This window comes from Mobula hypostoma, chromosome 6 (genome assembly GCF_963921235.1).
Source record: "Mobula hypostoma chromosome 6, sMobHyp1.1, whole genome shotgun sequence".
Classification (NCBI taxonomy): domain Eukaryota; kingdom Metazoa; phylum Chordata; class Chondrichthyes; order Myliobatiformes; family Myliobatidae; genus Mobula; species Mobula hypostoma.
The window spans coordinates 50,728,389-50,744,865 of record NC_086102.1 but is presented as its reverse complement, the minus strand read 5'-3'; the positions used below and the strand labels follow the sequence as shown (position 1 = coordinate 50,744,865).

At 38.6% G+C, this 16,477-nt stretch overlaps 1 protein-coding gene across 1 annotated transcript in view; it reads right to left on the bottom strand.

Annotated features, from left to right (window-relative positions):
• The window catches only part of rpgra (retinitis pigmentosa GTPase regulator a), a 78,164-nt gene that overhangs the window by 43,306 nt on the left and 18,381 nt on the right, over positions 1 to 16,477 (bottom strand). The window contains exons 6-12 of the mRNA XM_063050824.1: positions 15,706 to 15,855; positions 13,398 to 13,556; positions 10,941 to 11,096; positions 5,977 to 6,101; positions 5,281 to 5,472; positions 4,245 to 4,431; positions 1,493 to 1,590 (exon numbers count right to left, since the gene is read on the bottom strand). Coding sequence (XP_062906894.1) covers positions 1,493 to 1,590; positions 4,245 to 4,431; positions 5,281 to 5,472; positions 5,977 to 6,101; positions 10,941 to 11,096; positions 13,398 to 13,556; positions 15,706 to 15,855 — 1,067 coding nt within the window. The remainder of the gene's footprint in view (positions 1 to 1,492; positions 1,591 to 4,244; positions 4,432 to 5,280; positions 5,473 to 5,976; positions 6,102 to 10,940; positions 11,097 to 13,397; positions 13,557 to 15,705; positions 15,856 to 16,477) is intronic.

Here is a 16,477-nt window from a genome sequence, read left to right as displayed (position 1 = left end):
TGATTTTCTTCAGTTACTGTCAATCAAAAGACCCATCAGCATACACTGGATAAATTTCTCCATCTATACCTATTAGGAACTATTACACAGTCTTACAGTATTGTAGTAGCATTGGTAGTGTTTTAATTTGTTCTGTATTTCATTTAAATACATAAAGTTGCTCAGTTAAATGATAGTTCTGTAAGGTAATGTAATGGATGGAAATATATGCATAACTCACAACACCAACATTGAGTTAGGGTTCACTTTGAGGCTGGTCTGACATGATGACGTAATGATGTGATTTTTTTTTTACCAAGCTTCATGTTCTGTGTTTGGAGGACATTAAAGGAGTTGTTAAAGTTTCCCCTAAACTTAAAACGCTAATTGGAGCAGCCTCTTAATTGGGCCAAGATGTATTGGTCCCACGTGTCCCAATTAACCTGAATCCACTGTATTCCCTTTGCTTTGTCCATTACCCCTCCTCCCTTTCTGCAACATAAAGCTAATTTTATTTCTTATGTTCTCAATCCTGTTGAAACAGTAACTATGTTTCGCTTTTTGCAGACAATGCCTGGCATACAGAGCATTACCAGATTTTTCTGTTCTTATCTAAACAAATATGAAGCATTCTAACAATTAGAGGATGTTCGCAGATTAGTACTTGAGAAGCATGACTTATTATGCAATGCTAATTTCCCATTATCATTTAATTTGGAAAGCCATTTCAAGCTACCTGTATTAACATAATTTTATAGAACCTTTATTTTAAGAACAGGACATACAATACAGCCCATTGGTTGGTCATGTTTTTATCAGCTAATCTCTAAATTGTCATCAACTTGACGAATAAACTCTTCCCGGGTACAAGTATCAATTAGGTATCAGGCTTCCAGGTGGGTACAGGTACGGGTCGATTGATACCTGTACCCACCTGGAAGCCCAAGAAGTTTGTTTGTCATATATGCCGCAAAAGCACTAGATCTTTTATCATCAACTTATTCAATAAAAATATGAGAGAATGTGTCCTCACACTAAGTATTCAAGACCATAGTTATTTATTTAATAATCTTCACGATGCCCATACTGCCAACTCCACGTATAATTTTAAAAACTAGCAGGTCTCCTCTTGGTTATCTCGCTGTCTTTCACTGAACTTTATGAATTTCTGTAAATCAGCTCTGCATTCTCTTTAATTTGTATGTACAGAATTGTACATTTTAATCCAAGTAGTACCTAAACAAGTTTCAAGATAAATTTAAAATTTACCTCATTCACTATCCTTCCAGCATTAGCCCCTAGACCACCATGGCTGTATTAATTTCCAACTTAATTATCTCTATTTCCAGATTGCTGAATACTTCTAACTTATTAATTTACAACATACAAGTGGCCTTATTATTCCTACCAAAAGCTAACCTCTCCTAATTTCATTTGCCAATTGTTTATCAGAGTTCCACAATAAACTCTTGACCATCCATTATGTTTTTACCCTTTCATTACTTTATCTTACCATGTTTAATGGATCTATAGTGTCACCAAGACCTTTATCACTTTCCTCTTCAGATTCCACTTCATTTAAGCTTTCCTGGACATCTCTGATTTCATTGTCTTTTGGAAATAATTGAATGCATTTGATTAATATTTGATAAAAATAAATAAAATGTAGATAAATTTCAGAATGTCCCCAGATCAACTTGATTTAACCTGTGCTTGGTCAGCATATTTAAAGAATGCACAAAAATGAACAAATAATATTTCCCTACATTTGGCAATTTCTCACCCCACCCCTTTCTCTTTTTCCATTCTGGCTCCTCTCTCACCCCTTCTCTTCACCTGCCTATCATCTTCCTCTTGGCTCTTCCTCCTTCCCGTTCTCCCATGGTTTACTCTCATCTCCCATCAGATTCTTTCTTCAGCCCTTTACCTATTCCAGCTATCACCTTCCAGCTTCTCATTTCATCCGCTCTCTCCCACCCACCTACCTTCCCCCTCCCCTGCCTTCACCTATCATCTTCCAGCTTGTACTCCTTCCCCTCCCACCACCTTCTTATTCTGGACTTATTCCTCCTTCCTTTCCAAACCTGATGAAGGGACTCGGCCCGAAATGCAGACTGTTTATTCCTCTCCATGGATCTGCCTCTCCTCCTGTGCTCCTCCAGCCTTTTGTATGAGTTACACAATTAATAAGCTCTTGGTATATCATAGTTTAATGGGCTACGCCATACATGAAAAACAGGTTCCAAACTAATTAATTTCATAGGACATTACTTCAACTTTTTTTAAAGATATATATCACAATAAATTAACCTAGAAATTCTGAATTATTTGTCAAAAAGATTGTTTGAGAACAATAATTCAGACGTGAAGGACAGAAGTAAGCCAGAATAAAGTTCTACTGTGTCTGCACATCTCCCAATCAAAGACTATCAATTGCTTTGAATATTTTAAAAAATATTATTAAATTTTAAAGCAAAGAAAAGAGAAACATTAATACTATGAAATAACTATAACACTAAAAACATTAAAAAAGGGAGACTGCCTTTTTATCTCTGGGGGCTCGTTCTGCACGCAGAGGGGAGACTGCTTTTTTTTAAAAATCGCTGGTGAGATCGCTCTGCATAGAGAGGGAAGACTGCCTCTTATCACTGGTGAGATCGCTATGCACGGAGAGGAGAGAATGCCTTTTATCACTGGTGAGATCGCTATGCACGGAGAGGAGAGAATGCCTTTTATCACTGGTGAGATCGCTCTGTACGGAGAGGGAAGCCTGCCTTTTTAAATCGCAGGGAGATCGCTCTGCACGGAGAGGAGAGAATGCCTTTTACCACTGGTGAGAGCGCTCTGTACGGAGAGGGGAGCCTGCCTTTTTAAATCGCAGGGAGATCGCTCTGCACGGAGAGGAGAGAATGCCTTTTATCACTGGTGAGATCGCTCTGTATGGAGGGGAGCCTGCCTTTTTAAAATGCAGGGAGATCGCTCTGCATGGAGAGGGAAGACTGCCTTTTATCACTGGTGAGATCACTCTGTATGGAGAGGGGAGACTGCCTTTTTAAACCGCAGGGAGATCGCTCCGCATGGAGAGGAGAGAATGCCTTTTATCACTGGTGAGATCGCTCTGTACGGAGAGGGGAGCCTGCCTTTTTAAATCGCAGGGAGATCGCTCTGCACGGAGAGGGAAGACTGCCTTTTATCACTGGTGAGATCACTCTGCACAGGGAGGGGAGACTGCCTTTTTATTGATGGTGAGATTGCTGCTATGGAGAGGAAGCAAGTTGCCCAGATTTTCTGCGTTTTGGATGTGGTCTTTCTTCAGTCTTATGGGTTTTTTTATACTGTGTTTTTCACACAATCTTTCTTGTTTTTTTATATGCAGGTGTTTGGGAGTCGATGAGCCCATTCCGTTTTTGTTTGCTTTTTTGTGCTAGGTGGAGGGATGTGGGGGTTGATAACCATGCTGCCTTTCTTTTCTTTCTTGGTTTCATGGCTACCTGGAGAAAAAGAACTTCAGACTCGTATACCTTGATAATAAATGAACCTGTGAACTTTGAATTTAATGCTACACATTAACTAGCTAGCATAGGTTAGAGGATTAATCCCATGGCTAATCCCACCTCAGTCAGTCTCTGCCAACAACCTCCTTGTGGAGAAGAGTGACAGATATCAGTCTGGAATTTACCTATCTGAGAGTGGTTGATTCTAGCAGTTCCCTGCAACACAGACACCCACAGTTAACATGTATTAACCCTTTAGCGAGTCTACAGCATTGCATCACTCTGCATACTTCAGAAATGAGAAATATAAAATGTAATTCCCAAAACACGTTCAAAATTGCTGTAATTTCACACAATTTTACTTACAATGCAATACATCATATTATTGTCAGGAGTGCAGTTGATAAAAACAGAAATGCTAGAAATACTCAGCACGTCAAGCAGTATTTATGGAGACAGAATTAGAATTAATGCTTCAACAACGACCTTTCTTAGGAACTGGGGAGAGTAGAGGTAACCTTTTTTAAAAAATTAGAGGAAGCTTGTAGAGTAAGAGAGAGCAAAAGGCAAGTTTATGGTTTGGTGGAAGGCAGCAGAGAATAAAAAAATAGAAAAAAAAAGAAGAAAAAATAGTGCAAGGCAAAAGCAGGTAGCACTGGAACAAGAAGCAAAGGATCAGTTTAAAAGAAGTACAAATAGAAGAGACAAAATAATTACCTATAATTACAAAACAAAATACAAAGGACATTGAAAATCCAGAATGTACATTACCTGTGTTGGATAATGGTGATTCTTTATAAAGCTGAACATTAATAGTTGGCTTTGAGGCAATGAGTTCTTTTTCAATGTCCTTCACTCCAGGAATTGTCCTACTGCCGGTGTGGAAAGATTTTACGAAACTGGTTCCAATTGGAGGCAATCTATGTACCATCTGACCAAACTGCTCTGGAGATCTTTCCTGGAAACAAAACTGTATGTAAATAAAATTTTCCATATTATAATTTAAATCTAGAGCTGTAGATCAGTACTCTCAAGGAATGATGATGAACAAATAACTACAATGTAATCAATTAATTTTTACTTGGTCCAATAAAATTTGTGTAAGCTGCTATTATTATCTTGAAAACCTCTGGAACTCCCACACATTCAACATTCAGTCACTGTTTCTGGCAGAAGGCAGTCGACAACAAGTCTCTTAAGGGAAACATTCTCTCCCATTCCTCTTTCTTCTAATGTAAAGTCATATTCAAAACAGATGTTAAGGAGTCTAGGTTCATTCTGGGTTTTCCTTTCTTTGCAAAAGAAAACTGCCCATAAACCTGTTACAGAAATACAGATACAGAAACAGACCATTTGGTCTGAATAGTCAGCATCAGCTATCACCCTGCACACAATCAATTTTAACTTAAATTGTGTTCCCATATCACCTTAAACCCAGAGAAAATCTGCAGATGCTGGAAATCCGAGCAACACACACAAAATGCTGCAGGAAATCAGCAGGCCAGGCAGCATCTATGGGAAAAAGCACAGTTGACATTTCGGGCCAAAACCCTTCAGCAGTCCAGCATTTTTGTGTGTATTGCTCCCATAATACCTTATTCTATTGTCTACATTTATTCACCTAATATGATCTTGTTTGCTAATTTGACTGCCTCATCCACACTGTTCCAAATCTCTTACACTGAGTCTTGTCTGCAGCATTTGGTTTTGCATCTTTCAATCACTGGAAAACTATTTGCGACTAAAGAACAAGAATTAAAGGTTCAATTATATTTCATCGGATAACAAATACAGTTTCAACATGTACCCTTTCTCGACGCCTGATACGTGCCGATAATGATCGATGGAATGTGCTAGCTGTAGATAAATCACCCATTGTCATGGAATAGGTATCAGTTAAATAATTCTTGTTTAAGTCATCACTTTCAATCATAACATTTTCTGAATCTTTTAGCCGGGGGGTGGCAAGCACAAGCATATGGCATCCTCCACAGGCAACCTATAAAAACAGCCAAGAAAAATAGTAGTACTTAGAATATGGAACACGCTAAAACTTTGAGCATGATTGTTTTTATTGAAACTGGAAGAATACAATGAATAGCAGCACTGGTCCTACTGTATCGTTCTCAATAGATTTGATTCTTCTTTTGAATTAGCTAATTAAAATGTCACCTGCAGCCCCAAAGGAAGTTTTGGAGGCTCTGCTACGGAACATTTTAGACATAAAGCAAAAAATCATTTCACTCACAACACTATATTCTAGAAACCCTGTCAGCAGAAGCATGAACTTTTCATTTACTATGAAATGAAATAATAACCCGAGAATCATAAATTACCAATATATTCCACACAACAGTAAAAGAAATGTGTTGTCATCTAACCAATACCTAGGGTCGCAAGCCTCATATCCCTTGCAGAGCAAACATGCATCAATCTCAGTTATTCAATGATGCAACCTCCACAGTTGTGTAAGTGTCAATATCAAGTGTTTTAAAATACATACCGATTTGACCGCCAACTTCAAAAATCTGGTACAAAGCGTAGGTTTGAATTGATTGGTAAAATTCTCTTCCCCAAGTCCCAACTTGCCATGTCGCCCATCACCAAAGGTATACAAAAGACCATTACCTACCCATGGAAAATAAATAAAAATAAAAATATAAATAAAAGCAACAGTTGGCCATTCAGCAACATCTTCACCTCTGCCGTTCACTAAGATCATGGCTCATCTTTTATCTAGGCACTAATTTCTTGTATTACACTCGGATATCTGATTTACTTAATATCCCAAAACCTAGTGATCTTTGACTTGAATATACTCATTGACCAAGCCTCTACAGTTCTCTTGGGTAGAGAAATCCAAAATTTCATTACCATCCAGGTGAAGACATTTCATATCATTCCAGTCCTGAATATCTGACTTCTTATTTTGAAACTGTGACCTTCACTCTACACACCCCAGCAGGAAGAAAGGCTGTACCAATCCTTTCAAGCCCCAAAAGAATGATGCTTCATCAGCACACTCAGCATTCTTCTAAATTCTAGAAAACATATGCCCAGACTGCTTAATCTCTTCTCAAAGGATGATTCCCCAAACCTCAGGACCAATCTGGAGAACATAATATACTGTATAAGCAATAAAAAATAATGATAAACATCTGCTACCATATATTATAGCAAGGTGAGTAGAATGACACTACTCTATAACTTTTTAAGAGAAATGTGATCACTGCTCAATCCTTCAAAAGGAAGTTTTGAGAAATTACCACAGTTAAATCAAAATGTAACTAGATAGAGATATTACTTCCCAATGTGAGAGAAACTGTCTTGTCCATACTGCACCAACTGCAGCCGCTGGGCTATAAACATGCCAACTGATCAATAATAGAAAAATGTAAAATTCCATTGCTAACAGCTAATAGGGTACAAAACCAGAAGAACAAAGTGCCTAGTGACAAAAATAAGCAAAGGAGAAAAGACAGTGGGCCTCAGAGTTAAGAGCAACAGGCAACATTTATTTTGTAATTTAAAACATCATTTCAAACAATATGTTTTTTGGATTGGGACAAGAAGGGAGGCATGAGAGCTAATTTCTGAAGGAAGGCAGTTTTTTAAAAAAAACTTCTTCGAGTACAAGCAGGACGAGACTGCGCAGGCGCAGGACGTCGACAAGACAGCGCGGAGGGTTTAAAAAGGAGACCACCCTATACAGCAGGCAGTGGTCGGAGCAGGCAGCAGAATGAGTGACAGTAGAGTGTAGGGCTTTGGCTTAACGGGCTAAGGCAGTAACGTGAAGAGGCGAGAGCGAGGCACCAACTCTTTTTTTTCCCCTTGGCGAATCGGCCCGGACAGACAGAGGAACAGTAGGGCTCACACAGCTAACAGTACGAGCTAACACTTTAAAATGTTTGTGTGTTTGGCAAGGTAAGTGGGTGAGTAGTCTTATTTTTCCTTGTTTCATTCCTGTAGAATTAGGTAGCATGTCTGCAGGGTTAGTGCTTTGTTCAGGGTGTCAGATGTGGGAATCCTGGGAGACCTCCAGCCTCCCTGATGGCCACATCTGCACCAGGTGCACCTAGATGCAGCTCCTCAGAGACCGTGTTAGGGATCTGGAGCTACAGCTTGACGACCTACTGCTTATTAGGGAAAGTGAAGAGGTGATAGACAGGAGCTACAGGGAGATAGTTATCCCTAGGCTACAGGGGTCAGAAAACTGGGTGACTGTCAGGAGAGGGAAGGAAAATGCCCGGATAGTGGAGAGCACCCCTATGGCTGCCCCTCTCAGCAAAAAGTATCTCGTATTGGATGCTGTTGAGGGGAATGACCTGACAGGGGACGGCCACAGTGACCGGGTCTCTGGCACTGAGCCTGGCGCTGTTGTGCAGGAGGGAAGGAGGGAGAAGAGGAATGCGGTAGTCATAGGGGATTCCATAGTCAGGGGAACAGACAGGAGATTCTGTGAGCCTGATAGAGATACCCGCATAGAGTGTTGCCTCCCAGGTGCCAGGGTATGGGATGTCTTGGATCGGGTCCAGAATATTCTGAAGGGAGAGGGCAAGCAGCCAGCTGTCTTGGTACATATTGGTACCAATGACATAGATAGAAAAAGGGAGGAGGTCCTGAAGAAAGATTTCCAGGAGTTAGGAAGGAAGCTGAGAAGCAGGACCTCCAGGGTAGTAATCTCAGGACTGCTACCTGTGCCACGTGCTGGCAAAGGCAAGAATAGTAGGATCAGGCAGCAGTGGAGGCCAAGTCATTGGGTGTATTTAAGGCAGAGATTGATAGGTATCTGAACAGCCAGGACATCAAAGGTTATGGTGAGAAGGCGGGGGAGTGGGACTAAATGGGAGAATGGATCAGCTCTTGATAAAATGGCAGAGCAGACTCAATGGGCCGAATGGCCGACTTCTGTTCCTTTATTTTATGGTCTTATGGTATACTTACCTTCAAGTTGCTGCTTCACAGAACAGTAAATTGTCAGGTGAAGCATTAATGGTATATGCTCGGCAAAAGGTTTTCATTTATTGGGCTCAAGCATCTGGCCTAGAAACCAGCAGTTATTTTTCTAACGATTGGTATTTGTCTGACTTTTTAGGTCAGGTGACCAGTTTCACAGAGATACTTGTCAAATGGCTTATATTCCAAACACCTTATATGTTGATCAAGTTGGACCCTCTCCATATTGCTGCATTTGCACAGCATGTTACTGCTATGTTCCAATGTTCTGAACATTCCAATCATCACCTTATATTCATAATGGACAGTGCAAAGGACATCAAGGTTATTGTCCTCCTCTTTGTTAACATTCTCAAACTCTGATAATTATTGTGCTGCTCTGATAATTTCCAAATGAATTGGATTCTTGCACTGGTTTTGATACATCTTACTGCAAATAATATATGAAAGTAAATATTTGATTTCTGTATTTTACTGGGAGCCTCAAATTGTACATAACTAGTTGGAACATAATGTTTTGCAATGAACAAGTTTGGCTCAGCTATTTTCAATGTGCATTTGTACTTTTTTCTGTGAAGGTGTCCTTAGGAGAGTCAATGGCACCTAACAGCAACTCCTTTGCTTGCATCTTCAGAAACAGCTCTATTTCTATCTTTACTATCTCTGTTTTTCCCTTTCAGGGTTCTTCTGAAGACCCAGATCTAGAGTTACATGTTGACTGTGGTTCTTTGCGGTAATGGGACCCATTCTCAGGGTTTCACGACTGGCCGTTATTCGACATGCCAAAGGCGTGGCCTAAGAGCTTCGCTCACCTTCGGAGGTCCAAGATTTCGTGGCTCTGGAGACGGGGGGGGATATCGAAGGTCGGTGTCCTGGCAGGAAATCGGTATGTCGTGGGAATTGGAAGATCTAAGGCTGTGTGCCTAGAGACCTGAAATCTTTGAGCACAGAGCTCGGAAAAAGAAACACCATGGACTTTTAACATCGTAAACCAGTGAGTTGTTTGTTATGTCTCCCCTCTCGCTGTGAAATGGAGACATCTCTTTCTCCCTTATTAGGAGACAGAGACAGAGACAGAGACAGAGAGAGAGAGAGAGAGAGAGAGAGAGAGAGAGAGAGAGAGAGAGAGAGAGAGAGCGCCTGTGGTATGTCGAATACTGGGTGAACGAGTAGTCTTTGGGGTACTGCAAGTCTGTGTCTTTGCTGTTGCTTTGCTGCACGCTTGAGTGCTCAGCGGCGGGTGCCGATGCTTTTTTTTGCTGGTGGGGGGAGGGGAAATTGCCCTATGCACGGAAGGGAGGAGAGCTGGGAGGGACTTTGGAGTTCTAACATTCAACTGTCATTCATTCTTTGGGGGCACTCCTCTGTTTTTCATGGATGATTGCGAAGAAGTATTTCAGGATGTACATTGTATACATTTCTCTGACATTAAATGTACCTTTGAAACCTTTACTTGCTCAGCTCTGAAAATGAACCTATCCATCTCCATACTTATTGCTGCTGGCATCACAATTGCATAGTTGTAAGAAGTGTCTTTAAAACTGATGTCATTAGATTGTGGGAATGATCATTGAACATCAGCCATGATGGACAGGACATTGTTTTTAAATGTTTAATGAAAATCTACCTAAATGTTTGATGAAAACCTATCTAAATAACAGCAATACATCCATGTTAGTCACGGACTGAGGACATGGGGGAGCCAGAGGAAATTCTTTAAGGTTATCTTCAATGAAAACATGAGGGTTACACAGACATCAGAAACTAGAAATATTGATCCAAGATAAACGGACGACCAAGTGTATGAGGGAATATGCTCTTTGAAGACAACACTCTTGCTTTGGAAACAGAAACAAAAGAAAGGAAACAAGACCCAGAGCTTTATGTCTGAATCCTTCCTCTGATACAGACTTTGGTATGTGCCAGAGAGTGGATTGCAGATCACAATTTGCAACCATCGATACATCACTTATTTCTGTATCTATCACTGCATGATATTTATTATTAAGATACAGTGTGGAGTAGGCACTTCTGGCCCTTCGAGCTGTGCCACTCAGCAATCACCCATTTTAACCCTAGCCTAATCACTGGACAATTTACAATGACCAATTAGCCTACCAACTGATATGTCTTTAGACTGTGAGAAAAAAACAAAATACACGGAGGAAATCCATGCAGTCACAGGGAGCGTGTACAAACTCCTTACAGGCAGCAGTGGGAAATGAACCCGGAACAGAGTAATTGCCACAAGGGAACACAGCAAATATTATATAGCACACAATATGTAATTTACATTTTTTACTTAGTCTTTTAATGTTTTTGAATGCCAGAGACACCCCCCCACCCCCACCCTCACCAACTCTAGTGGGATTTGCATCAGCAAAGCTTGGTCTCCACATTGATGCTGCCACTGACATGGGGGATGCAGTGACAATTAAGGATCCACAAATAGAAAAACTACGGTATATTGAATACTTGGGAGCAATGAAGAAATGGTACAACATTACATACCTGTCACTACTGCAGTATGATTCTCCCCACATGAAATAAACTGTGTATTTTTTTTCTTCAAATTTTCAATGACCTTTGGCAATGAAGACTCAAAAATGAATGTGCCATGTCCTAATTGACCAAATTGTCCAAAGCCAAATGCATACACATCTTCCTCTGCAGAAAGATCAAATACAGGATATGGAGTGAAGCTGTTCACAAATGTAAAAGTAAATATTGCCAATTCAGCCTTTCATCAAACAAAATTTTAAATCAAGTTACACTGTGTCTCTTTGCATTAGATATTAGAGGATGTTAAATCATTCCACATATAAACTTGATTTGAAGCAGTGTGGATAATTTTTAATTATTTGTTTGTTTTATTTAGAGATACAGTGTGGTAACAAGCTCACGCTGCTGAATTGCACCCGTGCGACCAGTTAACCTACTAACCAGTATGCCTGTGGAATACAGGAGCAAACCAGAGCATGCAGAGGAAACCCACACTGTCCTGGGGAGAACGTACTGAGAACAGCAAGAATTGAACACCTATCCCTAGTGCTGTACAGCCATGTGCTGACCACTATGCTACGGTGCTGCCCCATATATTTTGCATATATTAATGACTTAGAATTGGGTACACAGGGCACAATAAAAATGGAGGTCTGATTGAACTATGAAAAACGTAGTTATGGACCTCAATAAGTTTTAAGCGGATTGGTGGAAATGGGCAGGTGGATATCATATGAAATATATTGCTAAGAAATGTGAAATGCTACATTTGGGGAGATTTGAGGGAAGTATACAAAATTATGAGGGGTATAGGTAGGGTAAATGCAAACAGGCTTTTTTCACTGAGGTTAGGTGAGACTAGAACTCGGAGTCATGGATTAAAAGCAAAAGGTGAAATGCTTAAAAGGAACATGAGGGCAGCTTTCTCATTCAGAGGGTGGTGAGAGTGTGGAAAATGCTGCCAGTGGATGCAGGTTTGATTTCAATATTCAAGTGAAATTTGGTTGAGTACATGGATGGCATGGGTCTGGAGGGTTATGGTTTGAGTACTGGTCAATGGGACTAGGCAGAATAATAGTTTGCAGAGACTAGATGGTCCAAAGTGCCTGCTTCTGTGCTGTAGTGTTCTATAACTCTGTGACTCTATTTGGTAGGAAGAATGAGAAGAGCTAATAAAAATTAGAGCTTACAATACTAAAAGAGCACAAAAACAAAAATATCTAGGGTTATATGGTTGCATTATTAAATTTAAACTATTATGCTTTATGAATACATAGATAAACAAAGTATAGGAGCTAGGACACTATCAATCTTACGAAATTATGGCTTAGCCACAGATGGGGTATTATGTCCAGTTCTGAGCATCACACTTTAGGAAAGATACAAAGGCTAGAGAAACTGCCCTGACGAGATTCCAGGGATAAGGGACTTCATTTATGTAAATATTCTAGAGGTGTTGAGACTGCTTCTCTTCAAACTTCGGAAATTGCAAGGATATTTTACACAGGTACTTAAAATCACGAAGTGGAGATAGTGGGAGATAGTTGAAGAATTTGCTTATTTGCCATTCTATTTACAAAAGGGATTTTATGGAGCTTTAGTGTAGCTGAAAGAGGGAGTTGAGTAAGCTTAGAGTGGAAGAAGAGCTGGTTTATCTAAGATACTTACATATTCCAAGACTGCTATTAAAATATCAAAAGGATAGCTAACTGGCATGAAATACACAGATACCAGGTCAAATGTTTCTATAAAGGACAACAGAGGGAGAAGAAAACAATTAAATGATAGAGGACTTCACTAAGGCAAAAAGAACTGGGTTAGAAAAATCAAGGAGGCCCAAAATCAGGGAAGATGCATGGTCAGACTACCATTGTTTGGTCCTATTTGTAATCTACTCTGGGAAAATTTGTATTTATTGGCTTTGTATCTGCTTTGTTTAATGGCTATTATGCAACTATTATGTTCAGAAGTTTGCTCTCAGCACATCAATGTCTAATTCAAACAATTCTAAAATTTAAAATGAGACTATTGACAGGAAATCAGTCATCTATAATTCCAGTGAATATGTTATAAGCAGTCTTTTATTTGAATGTGATTGTAACAAAGTGTTGAGCTAATTGAATCATATCTAATAACTGGCAGAAAAATTGGATTACAGAAATTCCAAAGTAATAAAGTAATTCAAACATCAATTTCAATTCCATGGGGAACAATTTTCACTAATTCCAATACTTCAACAAAAGCACAAAGAAATGAAGATTTTAAAATGCATCTGTTTTATCGTAAAATTTAGTGAATTTTTTTTCCCAAAAATCTTTTTCTCTTAATCAGTAGTTTCACACAAATCTAGAAAACAATTTTAAGTAAAAATTGTGACTTTTTTTAAAATCACTAACAATTTGGATAAACTTAAATGTTGGTGCACAATTAATCTGACAGTATTTTTATCTCATTTTTCCAACACACCTGTAAGAACAACAGTGTGACCACCCCCACAAGAAACTTGGATGACTTTTCCTGGTATATTATTGACAGGCTGTGGGATCCGATGATTTATTGGCTGATCAAGTGATAATCCGAGTTTTCCATTATCAGATTCTCCAAATGTATAGAGCTGCCCATCACCTGTGAAGAACAAATAATGGTGTTATGGCAGTCCAGTTACAGATGCCCCTACTATGTTAATTTTGTCACTAAGATCAGGACTATCTGCTCTGCTCCTCCCTTCTTTATTCCATTTACCTGGATAAAATTCTAATGGTGCGCCAGCTACAAATTTCATCTTTATGTAGTTTCTCTCCTATCTCCCTTCAGGTCTTCCGTAAATTCATTCTGTCCACGAGACTACCACCTACTACCTGTATTTTATTCCCATAAAAGTACTAATTACCTTCGACTCCTGGCCATTGTGTTATAGCTAATGCTTTCATCTCCTCTGGCCTGTCTCGCTCTCCGTTGTTAACAGTCATCTACTCAAAAATAATTAAATCTTGATGTTTCCGTTTTTGTGAACTATCACTCCAACTCTGATCTCTTTTCGTCATCAAAGTCCTTGAATGAATTTTAATCTCACAAATCTGTGCCATCTTACATAGATCTCCTTGTAAAAACCACATCGTTCACATTCTCACAGGCTGATGGCCCTTTTAAGATATTGACAAAGGAAATCTCTCTCCTTTTGTCCTTCTCTAACCATATGCAGCTTTTGACTACTTCACCCCTTTCCAGTTCTTCTCTAGGGCTGCCCAACTGGATAGGGTCAGACTCACTACTCAATTCCTCTTTTAATTAATTGTAACCAAACAATCATCAACAATGGTTTTGTTTCACATGCCCACACTCTCATCTCTACCACTCCTTTGTTTCCTCCCTTGGCAACAGCATCCACAAGCTCTCTATTTACAAATGTTTAGTAATAACACACAGCTTTAACTTGAAACCACTTCCCTTGACCCGCCATTAAATCATGATATTTTGTCCAATATCCAACACCAGATCAGCAGAAGTTCCAACTGGACACAGGCAAGGTCTAAAATTTTCTTATTCTTGGCTTGTTACACCAGAAACTTAGAATAACCAGTATTGTTTAAATTTATTTTTTGGGAAACAGAAGATACATTTTTTAAGAATTAACACTTCACCATTCAATAGCTTTAGGAACTTAGAATTAATGTATTTCATGTGAGTCACCATACAAGGCAAATTTCTCGTAGATGGAAATATAGCAGGAATAATGAGTAATGAAAAAGAATCATAAAATTATGTAGTTATTTACCAGTTATTTTCATGTATATGAACCACAGCACATGTATTCCTTTTAATGTTAAACACATTAATATATTACTTTGCACATTCAGTGCAGTTATAACAAAACACAGTAAGAAGCTTAGTTTTAAGCCTTCCTTCCTATTAATACATCACTGTGAGATTATTTGTATATAATTAAAATTCTTCTACTTGTTGTCTGCTGTGTAATATAATTCCACGTATTCACATTCAATATTATATTATCCATACAGATCATGTCCTTACATCAGTACATTGAGGAAGTAGAAGGAAAACCAATGACAGAATGCAGAATAAAGTGCTACAATTACAGAGAAAGTGTAGTGCAGATGTAAATTGATAATAAGGTAAATTGTGAGATCAAGATTCCATCTTATACCGGAAAACAGTTCAATAATCTTATAACAGAGGGATAAAAGCTGTCCTTGAACATGATGGTACATGTTTTTCGGCTTTTGTATCTTCTGCCAGATGGGAGGGGAGGAGAACAGAAAATGTCCAGGGTGGGTAGGGTCTTTAATTATGTTGGCCTCTTTACCAAGACAGTAAGAAGTGTTTTATAGTGACACAAATATACAGGCTGATCCTTATGAACAATCATGTGAGTGCATGAGAGAAAAATAAAATCTAAGTCCAATCTAAAAGTAACCTTTTTCTCAACAACTTATGCTGCTTAAGCTAAAAATTAATTTGAGTAGCTAAGTTTGAGCATTATTTTGCATTGCATGTTTGCACCTGCCCCAGCAGAGTCAATTAGGATAACAAACCAATGGAGCACTGCACATTAAAAAAAAATCACCTAAGCTAAGTTAATTTTTATCAAGGGTGTTAAAAGGTGGTACTATGGCAAGTATTTTAAGTGGAGATGCAGTTCAATCTTGATCTAACTCAATAGCAGAGTATGTAGCCTACTAATGTTCCTATGTTCTTGACTAAAAGCAAACAAGTGATAATCAGCTTGTTGCTTTGCATTTTCCATCATTAATACCTGTTACAAGAGCAGAATGGTAATATCCACAGGAAACCCAGGAGACTGGCTTGCCCACATCTACTTGGTGCGGTAGACTGACACTGCTTTCAGAATCAAGGCCGATTTGTCCCTCAGAATTATCACCCCACATAAAGAGATTCCCATCCTCTAAACAAGAAAAACATCATTCAACTAAATGATTAAAACAGAAGAAAAACAAAATGCTCATGAAAAGTTATTCATCAACTTTAAATAAACGAGTTTTCCAAATCTTTGGGAAAACGGTATCACACATTCAATATACAGTAATTCCACAATTGCCTCAGTTCCTTAATTGTCAGAAATAATTAAGGAAACACTAAGCATTAACAGATTCCATTACAGCTAACTCAAAGAACGAAATTGCAAAATATGCAAAGTGTAGATTTGAAATTAATGAATAGGAAGAACCCATAGGCAGTAAAATAATCAATTTAATCTATAACATATTTAATGGAAACGATGCCTGATAAATTGTAAGAATTCAGTGATTTCTTTCTTTCTTTTTAAATCTTTTTATTAATTTTTCAAAATTACAAACTCAATAACAAAGTTGGTACAGAGATTAAAAAAATGTTCATCAACATATATAAAATGAATTTTAAGTAACACATATAAAAGACTTCCAAACTCATAATGAGATTAAACATTAAAAAAGAAATAAAAAGAAAAAATATATATAAACAAAAAAAAAACCAAAAGAAAAAAAAGAAAAACAAACCCCAAGGAAAAAAAAACAAAACAGGGCTAG